Genomic DNA, 12,797 nt, shown 5'->3' on the forward strand with positions numbered 1-12,797 from the left:
CAGGGAACAAAGCAGTTTTTTTCAGGTATCTGTTTCATGGGAAATTTAGAAAAATTTGTTTTGGTTCCAATTTGGAATGGACCTGAAATTTCCCGTGAACTGGAATTCCCATGTTTTGGCCAGCTCTAATCTTAACATTTGTACAAAGAAACTATACTCTTCTATGTCATTTCCCTGCATGAGAGTTCTAGTGTAGCCTTTTTAAATATTACTTTGAGTAGCAAGCCCAAGAGGCCAATGTTTCAGATTAGTGAGTAAATATTCCAAAAAGAGTCCAAGCTATTTGTGTATCAGAACATCTTTGGTAGAGTACTGTACATATGTTTTTATCATATGAGATTGTATGTAAATGAAATGAGCTATTCCTTCAGATAAATTGCATATTGAAAAATTTCATGAAGGTTTTCTGTGGCTTTACTGTGGTACAACATTGGGTTGTATTTTGCAACAGAGCAATTTAACCACATAATGAACTTGTACCCCGGTTTAGAGGCGACTGTATTCCTCCGTACTGTCATTGTGGCTGGGATTACTGCTAGGGCCACTGTTTTGAAAGTTATTTCCAAGTTACATTCATATCTTTTAGGATACAATTTACCCTTCTGTTCCTTACCTGTAATTATACAGTGGTTTACATTGTCAGTGGCTTTATTAAAAGTATTACAGTGCTTTGTGTTGCTGAGGAACAACTGAGTACATTGAGACAGGCTCCCCAGCTGAGCCTCTGTAACGTCTGAAAGCACACAGTTGTTAAATCGTCAGAACTGAGTGTTGATGGACTGTATCATACCCTTCCACTTGAGGGATTGAAGGAGGGTCTGAGAAGGGTACGAAACACTAGAAAAGGCCATCAGAATGTGCTTCCTCATCTCCTCCCGCATCAGTACAGTCCAAGTTGTCTGAAGAATGGGGTCACCAATGGCTATTGAAAGTAGAGCAAGAGTGCTCTTGGGGAACCTGCAGAGGTTTGCTGCACCCTGACTTAGCTGCTTAGGGACAAGGGTGCCCGAGCGCGTCCAGTGGCAAAGCATTTGCACCACTCCTTGCAGTGTCCGTTCAGAGACGTAGAAAGACGACGTTAGCAATCAGAGCTTTGGAAACAAGGATAAAAGGCTTGTGCAGGGCATGGCAAGTTAATGCTGGCTCTGCAGGCATTAATCTATGTTCAGTTTCACAACTTACTTCATGCCCATTATAAAACACTCGATACAGAGCAGCTGTACTAACTACAGCCCCAACCTGGCTAGCCGTGCCCCCTAACACGTGTGCTGTATCCTACACATGGAGCTAGCACCAAGGGGATGCCAGAGCTACATGCTACAGAGTTGCCTTGCCCTTTCACACTCCACCTCTTCTGTGAGGTGAGGCTCCTTTCTCTGCACAGGAAGGGACTGCAGGGCTCTGACTTCTTGAATGAACATAAGACAATGGTTATATTCCGAGACAGGACTTTCTGTCTGCTGCCTCTGGAGTGTGTGTTTATCTTACGCTGACCTTTCTTGTCTCTGTAGAAAGGTTTTTTGAAGACCATGAAAATGTTGTTGAAGTCTTATCAGACTGGACCCGGGACAGTGAAAATAAGGTTTTGTTTTTGGAAAAAAATGAAAAATATGCTGTGTTCAAAAATCCCCAGGTAAGGTAACATGATATTGGCAAAATACTTTAAAATGACGTGGGTTAGTTTACACTGTGCATGCTAGAGGTTTTATTGGCTTTAGTTCAGCCAGTTCTAAATGAGAAAAAACAAATCTGTGGTTTCAGTAACAAGGAAAAAACACACAAGAGAGCTTTTCCTCTGTAGTATATTCCTAGGCCTTGTCTACACTGCTAAAAATGAGACCTTCAGTTCCCCAATTGTGTAGCTTCATTGCAGGGAGCAATGGTGAAAGCTATTGTGTAAACACAGGGCTCAGATGTAAAGATGAATGCAGATCAGAAACAGTGTTTGAACACAAGACCATCAGCACTGCAGCATGGACTTCTGCAACTTGAGCTAAAGGAGAAGCTCCATTAGCTGGTACTAGTAGTAGGCTGTTATCCTCTGTGGATCAGCCACTAGAGAGGAACATGACACAGTTCACATGCAAGTTATATAAGCACTTACAATAACTTATTAAACATTCTTCTAAACTATTAAACATGCCTTCATCTAAAGATTAATTGGGTTTATATATTTTTTGGGGGAAGGATGTTATCCCTTACACATTTGCCACCTACATGCTATCCAGCTAATGCTAGCAGCCATTGACAAAAGTTAGTGAGTCATACAATATAGGTCCTTTCCAGCATTTATCCTTCGCTTTGTTTCTATAATATACTTTTTAAAATACTTACAAAATAGGGCTTTCATCTTCAGATCTCCACTCTTTCATGAGGACGTGCACATCATCACGCTCACCCATTTGTGATATAATTTACTGTGCAATGGAAATCACATTAAGAGGCTGCTCCATGAATCTGCAGCAGTGACTCAGTTATTGAGATGGAAGGTCAGAAGCCCATGACTAAAGGCTGGAATATTAACACATATTGGGTTGCATGCACAAAAAGAAGAACACCTTAACATCTGAAAGACTGAAATCACTCTGTAATGCAGCTGCAATGATGCTAGGCTGACCTTTTGGGGGAAAATAGTAAAAAAACAGGCTATCTGGCATTGACACTAAAATTCAAAGAGCCTAGAGAATAATAATGACCTGAGGAAGACTGTAATATGGGAGGGAAAAAACCCTCCTGGAAATGCTTTTGTTTCATACATTTGGGTTAGATCATTCCCCACAGGGTAGCTGATGTTAAACTCACAAACCAAAATGTTAATCTCTTGTTTTTGAAATACTCTCTGGTCTTGATTCTTCTCTTCTACCTGTTTTGATCTCCTGATTTGCACTTCTGTAAATGAGAAAGAATCAGGCCCTGTAAATCAAATTGTGCACATTCCCTTTTGGTTTTGTAAAACTGATTGAAAGTATTTACACAATGTGCTTCAAACAGTGGCTGCTCTGTGCTTCTGTTCTACTACCACTGATAAGCTAGGGGAGACAGCTACACCTATCAGAGCCCTGTGAGTTGGTGCCTGTGTCCTGAATGTATGGACTCCTGTTTCTGTCCAAGGGATGACATCTGAGGGGTTAAACTAGAACGGCGATGCTAAAACTAAAGGTAAAATTAAGGTGTGTAAGAATTCCAAATAATTTAATAACCATGAAGAATTCCGTGCATGAATATCTATGTCCAGAGAAGGTGGTGTATGACTGTAGCAGGCAAATGTCCACTTAAGAGACACTGAACTTCAAATTTAGTCCATTAAAGTTTAATAGTTTCAGGAAGGTACTACACCTGTCCCTCTGCTAATGCATTTACAATCTGGCTTTACAATCTGATTCCTATTTTCTAAATTTGTTTTTCTCTCCTCTGCTGCCATGTGAAAGACCCACACAAACAAGAGTGAAATTGACTATACACTGAGTGCAGTCAAATGCACAAGCAAACAGAAAATAGAGAAGTGGTTTTGCCCAGTACCTGCTGTTAGTTGTTATATGTCCCAATAGCAGGTAAGAATGTTTTAGACAGGAGCATGATTTTTAAATTGACAGTGTCCCTCAAACAAATGGTCTTATTTTTCTGGGATCATAACACAAGAACAGACTTTATACAATTTAATGTTTCGTGTACATACTATTTTTAGGCACTTGCATTCCTATTGCTGCTTTTTTCTTAGAAGAATTTAATATTTATGAATCTTTCTCACTTACCACCTGTTCTCCCATTCGCTAACAGAAGTGGAGGAGAGTCTATCCTAGAATATAGAAGATGGGCCGCAGTAACTTTGTTAAACAATATGATGGAAGCCAAGTTTGAAGATTAGTTTCCTGGACCCTACTTAGCTTTGATTTAAGCTGCTGCCGGCTTCTCCAGATTCGTGTTTGTGATCTTCGAAGTGATAGGGCTGTGCAGATACAGTCTGATTTAGGATTATGAAAAACACCATCTGCACTACCGCGCATCATTGCTTTAGTATACAGTCAATATGACTTGCACACACAGACCAGATACTGTAGCAGGGAGTTGCTGAACACAGCTTTATTTTAATTCATTTTGTGCCTGTAGTTTAAGTTGCCTTTAAGTTATATAAGTAGCTCATTCTATAAGGGACTTTTTCAGTTGCTTATAACTTTGGCCATCTCTTGGCCTGGCCCTGCGTTTTGGAAAGTCTGACCAAAACAGTCCAGCCATTTTCAAGTGAGTAAGATTTTGTGCTATCAAAGACAAAAAACAAAAGCCACTTTTGTTAATATTAAAAATAATATTAGTCTTTCTTTTGAACAGCTCTGATGTTTCTGATTTTGGTACAGACTTCTCATTTGGTATAGAACTAATCCCTAGGTTAGACATATGCCACTTTGTGGACTGGGGAAATGCATTCAGATTTGGTTGATTTTTGTAATGGTTTAAAGGCTATCTTTGTGCTCTCCCTTGCATTTTTTTTTAAAGCCAACAAAGATTATTTAACTTTCTGTTGGCACTGCACATAGGTAATTTCTGATGTCATTTTCTCATCACTCTCTTGGCTATGTGTTCGCATGGCTATGAGAGTGGAGAGCAATTTGTCAGTTCATATGCAGGTGTGTGTAGAAGAACTTCCGGGAGCATAGACCTTTTGGAACCTTGCCTCATTCCCTACCGTGTTCAATGATGTATAGCCTGATGTGGCCTTGCTTCACTGAGTGTGCATCTTGTGCTTGATATAGCATTCTACATACCAGAATTTATTTATCTTTCTTCGATGGTGAGGGGGGACTGGGCTGTTACATCAAAAATAACTATTACATGAACACAAAGGCTTCAAAAAGCAGAATCTGAAAGTTGGGAGAGAGGGGCAAAGTTAATGTTACTTCTATTCTGTAACTCTGCCCCCTTATGTACATGCATGTTCTTGTGTTGTAATCCCAGAGAATCACTCCATCTGTTAAGGAGTCTCAGTTCCCTACCACAGATAGACACATCCTCCTTTGCAAACAATAGAAATATTCATGCTTGGGAGGTTTGTGTATATATGGAGAGAGCTCTCCAGCAAATCTAGGCAGCATTCACATTAATGGCCTGACTCTCCCAACCCTGACACACTTCTCCCCCAGGGTCTTTGCAGAAGGGAAACAGTTTGTCTTTTAATATGACCTTTGACTATTGGACTTGGAATGACCTCTTGTGGACACGTGGTCCCCTAGCACATGATGAATGGCATTCTGATCAATGGTAGACCACACAGTGATACAGATATAGCAAGTGCAGTATGCAGTCTCCTCCCCTGGGCCTAATCCATTGAAGGATAATAAAGGTCAGATACTGTCAGATTTCAGGAATAGAAGGGACATACAAGAAGTGAACCATAATAAATGAAATGCATGTTGGCAAGGGAAACATGAAATGATACATCTGTATAGCATAGGATTGGGTGGCAAAACCCTCCTGCACTGACAAAAAGCAGCCTTATGCGCGATGCCACCTGGTTGTCATTACTGAAATTCTCTTTCTACCGCTGACTGTAGGCACAGGGTGGTCTGTTTTTCCTAAATAAATGCCAGATGCTCTAATGTAAATCACGCATAGTAAGAGGACCTTTGTGGTCTCATTAAGGCCATCAGCGTCATTCTGAATCTGTGCATTGGTGACTGTAACAGGGCCAGATTGAGACAATCCAGGGCCCTAACCACACATTGGGGTTTCCTATGGTCCCTTCCCTGCTGAGCTGATAGTGGCAAAGGCCCCCACACTAGAGCCTTTTGCTGGGTTAGTGAGGTCCTCCTGTAGCTCCGTGTTGGTCCAGAGAAGGAGGAAGCTTCAATTTACCCAACAGTCTAACTTTGTATGGACTACAGTCCATCCTACCTGAAGGGGAACCCCCACCCAGCCAAGCAAAGTCGTCATGGGACTTGTTCTGCTATATTCCCTACTTGCTTTTCAACGTTTCCCCTTTGTGGGCAGGGGCTCCTGCCAACACCAGCGCAGCAGAGCTATGATTGCATGGCACCACAGAGTTCTCTGCTCAAAGCAGGAGTTGTCTGATTAGCAACTGCACTGAGATGAATGTGGTACTTCACCTCATCAGAGCTGTTGTTTCAGGCTATCTGCAGACTCAGGCAGGCATCACGGCTCCAGCCACACTCAGGACACATTTTCAAGGCTTTTTTTTTTTTTTTTACAACCAAAAGGGCTAGAAATGCACATATTTCCAAATGAAAGCAGAGATTCCAATGTACTCATGGGATTCCAGGAGCTGTGGCCCTAAACCAGTGGTGGGCAACCTGCTGCTCACGGGCCACACGCGACTTGTCAGGGTAATCCACTGACAGACCGACAGACAGTTTGTTGACATTTGCACGGCCGCCTGCAGCTCCCAGTGGCTGTGGTTTGCCATTCCCGGCCAATGGGAGCTGTGGGAAGTGGCGGCCAGCACGTCCCTGCGGCTCATGCCGCTTCCCGCAACTCCCATTGGCTGGGAACAGCGAACCACAGGCACTGGGAGCTGCAGGCGGCCGTGCAAATGTAAATAAACTGTCTGGCGGCTCACCAACGGTTTACCTGATGGGCCATGAGCAACCTGCAGGCCGCAGGTTGCCCACAACCTCTCTAGACTCATGTATTTACTTTAATCTAGCCCTGGACTATGAACTACAGATTAGCCATGTGCTCAGGCAGCTAGTAGCCAGTCTAGTCTTTCCTACTTCTGGGAATCCTGAGTCTGAGCTCCATTTTGTTTCTAGTAAAAAATAGCCCAGTTTTGAATGTTCCAGTGTCTTTCATTTTTTTCTTTAATCATTGCTGTGGCCATGGCAAGAGCGTAGGACGAGGTGCGGCTGATGGTGCTTTTAGGCTTGCCTGTTTGACATTGTGCATTTTAAGGTCACTTTTTAAAAATAAGTGTTGCTCCTGGGGTCTCCCTGAAAAAATAAACCGTCTTGAACAAGCCCTGCTCTCCCACAAAGCTGCGTGCAAAATGCTGCTTGCGGAGGAAGATGTGGATACATGGTCAAGCTGGGTTCCCCGATTTCTCTCTGGGCTGCCTGGTGGCAGTCGTCTCCAATTACCTGCTTGCACATGAAGGTGGAGTTTGGTTACATTGCTTGGTATAACCACAACATGTTCCTCCTTTAACTGGCAAATGTCACCAAAAGAGAAAAAAGACATTGCAGACCCATGACACATTTTGGCCTTTGTTGATTTCTAGGACAAATCTGCATGTAAATATTTCATCTGACTGTCAGAACTATTGAGGACACAGAAGTCTCACTGAAGTCAATGGGAACTGTTGGTGGGTTTTGGGGGGAATAGAGAAAAGAGAAAAAAAATCACACTCTTTACGCTGGATTTAGGAGAGTAATTTTAGGTAGCCAGCTTTCAAAAAATGTGGCAGAATTCTACCTGGATGAAACAGCTTTTGTTTGCAGGATAGGGGCCATAAAGCAAACAATTTACCTTATTCATAATTCAACCAAAGCCAAAGGGACTATTTATAAACATTGTTATTTCCCTGCTTTGGTTTCAAGTCAGCAGGCCTTTAGGTTTAGAAGCTGCCAACAGATTTGGGCCTTGGTTTTTACCAGAGCATGATCCTGACCTTCACAACTCCAGATACAGTTTCGAGTCTACAGTTAAATGTGGGTCCAACTACTTGTGTCTGCAACTGTACCCCTTTAGACAGCACAGCTACATTGTCTAGGCATATAGGCTTCTGAATGGGTGCAATTCCAGGTGAGGATACTTGCACCCACAGTGGTGGAGGCGTTGTTTCAAAGTTTAGGCCCAAGTCTCAAACAATGAGTTTGATGCTAGATGTGGTGGTGTACAGCGTCTGTCAACAAGTATGCAAAATAACCCCTTGGCCTTCAAAGGACTCCTTGGATAAAAAGTACTTTCCTGGATGGTGAAAAAATGCAACATACAAATGCAGAAATAAGGAACTCTGTAAAATCTACTGTGTCCAAACACTTGTTACTAAATAATAAAGAACTGTAGCACATGCACAGCTCCATTTCTGAAGCAATGCACACCATAAACATTGATTGCTAGAAAATTGTGCATTCAGTTCCTGGCATACATTTTTCTTCATCACATACTAATCTGCTGCATAACCCTCAATCATGTTCTGTAACGCCCACCTCTAGGAAGCTCGGACGGTGTTCAAATTGAAAAAATAAAATCAAACCCACTGACCCAGAAAAGCAGCCAAACAAAATCAAGACCTGAGCCACATTTTTTTCAAGTAAGGGGTTGAGGTGGGGTGTAGGGGTATATGGGTAAAATGAATTTTAGATTGAGAAAATTGACATATAAACTCCAACAGGCAGCTTTGGTGAAGGTTTCCTGTAATGAGATTTGAAGAGCAATACTTGGCTACCTGCCTCATACCATCTAGCTCAGTGCACAATACAGAAAGGCTGAATAATGATGTGATCTGTTCATTTATATTCTTTGTCTTTTCTGTTCAACATCAACTTCTTGTGTTTTAATCAGAATTTCTACCTGGCAAACAAAGGGAAAAATGAAGGCAAGGAAATGAATGAGAAAAACAAAGAGTTTCTACTGGAGGTAAGCCAGCTTGGGAAAGTAACGGTGCAAGTGCTGATGCAGCAGAGTGCCACAGCCTACATCTGCTCTTAGCAGCCGTGCTTAGTTCTTTGTTTGCTAATGTGTCACAGGAAGTTCTGTGTTTGTTATTACCAGCTTTGTGTTTAAGGCTGTGTAGGAAGCTATTCAACTTCATCTGCAGCTCTCCACTGAAAGCATAGAGTCTACTTCGTATATTTTTTTATATTTTTATTATAAAACATAGTGCAGATAATTCCTTTCTTCTGTTAGGTGCCAGTCCTACAAATATTTACACGTGTGCTTAGCTTTTTTCTACAGTGAGTAGTCCGACTGATTTCCGTTAAGTGAAGAACCTGCTTAGGTGTTTACAGGACTGGGGCCTGAACAAGGACAGCAGGGGATTAGGAGCACTGCACTTTCACAGTCCTCTAAAGAGGCACCTGCAATCAAGGTTCATCTTAGCTCTGACATTGTTGCAGAAATGTGTTGCTTGCAAGATCCCCAATAGAGCATTACCAATAGTCTAAAACACTCCTGGGCTAGAAACAGATTGGCTTTTTATTTTTTAAATCATTAATAAGACTGATCAATAATGATAATAATGAAATAATTAGTTGCTTTTCTTTCTGGTTAAAGTAGGTACATTTCCCCCACCCCCACGAGTTTTTGTTTCATGTCCTACATGCTGGGTTGTACCATGAAAGGACTCCATGCTTGTAAAACTAAATTGTCTCTTTATAAAGAGAACTATTCACAGAGATGCTGCTGTAAGCACTCAAGCCACATGCATACAGACTAACTTCCTGATTCCTCTTCCAGACTCTTCCATCCTGCAACCTGAGTTCCTCCTCCCAAGTTCCATGCAGGTTGCTACAGTTACTAGTGTTAGCTCTGCGGCCAGCTTATACAAGCAGCCTTTGGATTTGATTCCAGTTTAAGCCTACTTATCTTCTGACCCTTCTTGTTGAAAGTTCAGTTAAGATGAGAAAGAGAAATCTAGACTTATAACAAACAAACGATGATCACAGAACTAAGGGAATGAAAAAAACCTTTAGTTTTGGGCAAACATTTTAGCTTTGATGCAAATGCAGGAAGAGGATAATCTACACTCAGATGCCTGGGGAGTTCCACTTTAGAATTAGTGCATGATAACAAAGCCACCAAATATCAGCAAGCAGAGAGCTGTCCACAGTAACTTCTAAATGAGAAAATAAAGTATGTTGACATTAGAGATTACCCTGAGTGTTTTACCCCTCGCAACAGGAGCAGTTTCATGGCTAACAATAACATGTATTTGTTCACATGGTTTGTGAATGCTGTTATGTGCTTAAAAATAAGTATTAATAGAAATCTCTCAATCTTTGATTTTATTTTAAAGTTCTTGGTGCCTTTAGGAGCAGTTTCTAGGATATTAAGTATTTCCCTACACAACCTAGAGATGTTGCAATAGTCAAAAACCCGAGCATGTGAGAATAATGGTGCCAAGCATTTTATTCTATCTACCTCAGCAGAAAATGCTTTCTCTGGTTAAAGTCTTTAGTAGGTGATTGCAAATCCTTCATTAGGTAATATCTGTTTCTGGTCCAGGACTAGGGGTGGCCAGAAATAGAAGTCCACCACTATGCAAAGAGCATAATGGTAGAAGTCTCTATCCACTACTTAACCCTTAAATATTTAGTCTGTGGCTTAAGAGAAGGGAATGAGCTAGCTGTGTGTGGGCCCTCTGCTGTGAGGACAGTTTCCCAGAGCAAGTGTCTAAAAAGAATGCCCAAGTCCCACATGAGCACTTTAATATGGAAAACTCACGTTTACATATTTGACTCTGTTCCATAACTGGGCTCCCCATCTTTATACATTCACTGTTGCAGAAAATGTCTGGTTTTAAGTGAACAATTTGCTGCTGTTTATTAATATGGGTACTCAAGTTCATTTATTTTGTGTAATCCAATTCTCGCTGCACAGGAAAGCTTCTGTGGGACGTCTGTCACTGTGCCAGAACTTGAAGGGGCCCTTTATTTGAAGGAAGATGGAAAAAAGTCCTGGAAGAGGCGCTATTTTCTTCTACGAGCTTCTGGAATTTATTACGTCCCCAAGGGAAAGACCAAGGTCAGGAAATCAAAGGAATCATTTTAGCAGTACAGCAATTCATGTAGGTGAAAGTGAAGAGCTCCTGAAGTGACATTTTGAGAGCAATGGCTGGTGCATCTGCGACAGATTTTTCCTTTGACTGCGACACTTGTGCAAATATTAGGATGTAGTCACAGAAATCCTGTACAGTTCCCCCCATTTTTGGTTTCTTCAGTTAGGTAAAAACATTGGGTGAAATCTTGCCGCTCTTGAAGTCAATGGGGGGAAAACCCCAATGCCTGTCAGCTGGCACTTTGCTGCAAATAATGCTTTTACTTCATATCTAGTTCCTCGTGGAAGGGAATTTAAGAAGTTTGCAAACAGTCTCACTCTGTATAGCAAAATGGAAGTGCAGAAAACCTGACATTGTTTATAACAAGACTCAGTTGAAAGCTCTAGTCCGGCTTTTATAGTCTGTGTTTGTAACCAACTTGCCATGCCAACAGCCGTTGCAGGGAAGTGCTCTGAAGTCTTTGTGCTATTATATGCCAAATGTTTTTCCTGAAGAGATCTTTGCCTAGAGAATATGTTGTGCCTTTTCAGCTTTTTAAGGCTGCCCTCAATAGAACAAGAGGTGAGACAGAGGCGTTCAGGTTGACAGAATCTAATACAGTGACATTTACCATTACCGGGTATTGAAAGAGTCTGAATTGCCAGCCCGCAGTGGATAAGCAAAGGAGCCTGAAGTGCACTGCAGAAGGGGGCTCACTGCTGCTCATTTCTAGAGTAACATCCTTGGTATGACTTTTGGGTACTGGGTTGGCAGTTTTATATTCTGACAAGTGCTGCCACTTATGGCTCTTAATGCTTCAGATTTGCTTTGGATGAAAATGCTTGTGCCAGTGACTGAGCCTCCCCATACCCAGAGCTAATGATGTACACCAAGTCAATGGGACTTAATTTTTTGTCATTCCCTGAATAAATCACAATGAAAGAAATAGTGATCAACTTAAAAAATAAGAGACAAGTCCGCCAGTGAGTGGCAGAGGCATGTAGTGCTACTACTCAGGTGACCCAGGTGCAGAAACAGACTAGGACCCAAGTCCGGGCAAAATGCAGCATTAATTAGATGACTGCCGTGCTTGTACTGTAGTTTATAGAATGGCTGTGTCTGACTTCTAAGGCAGTGGTCATCTGGGCTTTCCATTCCTCAATGAATCTCTCACCCATACAGCACTCTTACCAAACAGTCTAGAACTGTGATTGGAAGGATTTTCTCCAATCACAATGCAGATTAGTGAAATACTCTCATTCCAAGAATGGTGGACTATGAAATTGGTCTAATTCTTTCTAGCAAAATGGAAATAAAGAAAATCTGACATACCTTGGGCTATGTTTAAAAAAATAAAATGAGCACTTTATATTGACCGTTCAAAATATATCTAGGCCCATGAAAACAAACATGCAGTTAATTTTGCATACCCTAATATTTAGGTCTATGCTTGTTTTGTGCGTGCAAGTCAGGCCCTAAAACTTTGAGAAAGTGTCCTTGACCACAATCGTGTCACTATTTCCACACCAGCAATTGCTTCAAACCGTTAGTCCACCTAAGTATCATTCTCCGTCCCACAAACTGATATTAATGGAAAGCCCAAGAAGTTAGCAGCACCAAACACACAAGTTACTTGTTTAAACTTTTTTCTTTAAATTATGCAGTTAAAGTCTCGTTTTGTCTGGTCATGCAATAGGAATAACATTATGGCTTTGCAAAAATACTTGCAATAAATGACTTATCTTCTACATGATAATTTGTTACTTCCCCTACTTATCTGTGATGAATGTTTCCCTTTAAATAATTGTATCTGGATTGGACTCAATCATGCATTGGTTCCTAAGAAAAGCAAGAACTCCATTGTCATTCCCATTGAAGGCTTGGTGTTGAGGTTGCCCGTAAGTTTAATTGATTTGAATGCACTCCGTGTGAAATCCTAGCCCCATTGCAGTCAATGGCAAAACTCACAAAGACTTCAGTAGGAACTTCCGGTTGGGTACTGAATAGGGAGATACTTATAATTAATACCAAGGCATTCCAGAGCACAGAATTCATGCTACTGTCCCCTCTTGTCAGGTATTTTGATGGAGCT

At 41.5% G+C, this 12,797-nt stretch overlaps 1 protein-coding gene across 1 annotated transcript in view; it reads left to right on the plus strand.

Moving 5' to 3' along the window:
- The window catches only part of APBB1IP (amyloid beta precursor protein binding family B member 1 interacting protein), a 99,621-nt gene that overhangs the window by 59,030 nt on the left and 27,794 nt on the right, over positions 1-12,797 (plus strand). Inside the window, exons 7-9 of the mRNA XM_074946112.1 lie at positions 1,512-1,633; positions 8,512-8,586; positions 10,549-10,692. Coding sequence (XP_074802213.1) covers positions 1,512-1,633; positions 8,512-8,586; positions 10,549-10,692 — 341 coding nt within the window. The remainder of the gene's footprint in view (positions 1-1,511; positions 1,634-8,511; positions 8,587-10,548; positions 10,693-12,797) is intronic.

The sequence above is a fragment of the Natator depressus genome, chromosome 2 (genome assembly GCF_965152275.1).
Source record: "Natator depressus isolate rNatDep1 chromosome 2, rNatDep2.hap1, whole genome shotgun sequence".
NCBI lineage: Eukaryota > Metazoa > Chordata > Testudines > Cheloniidae > Natator > Natator depressus.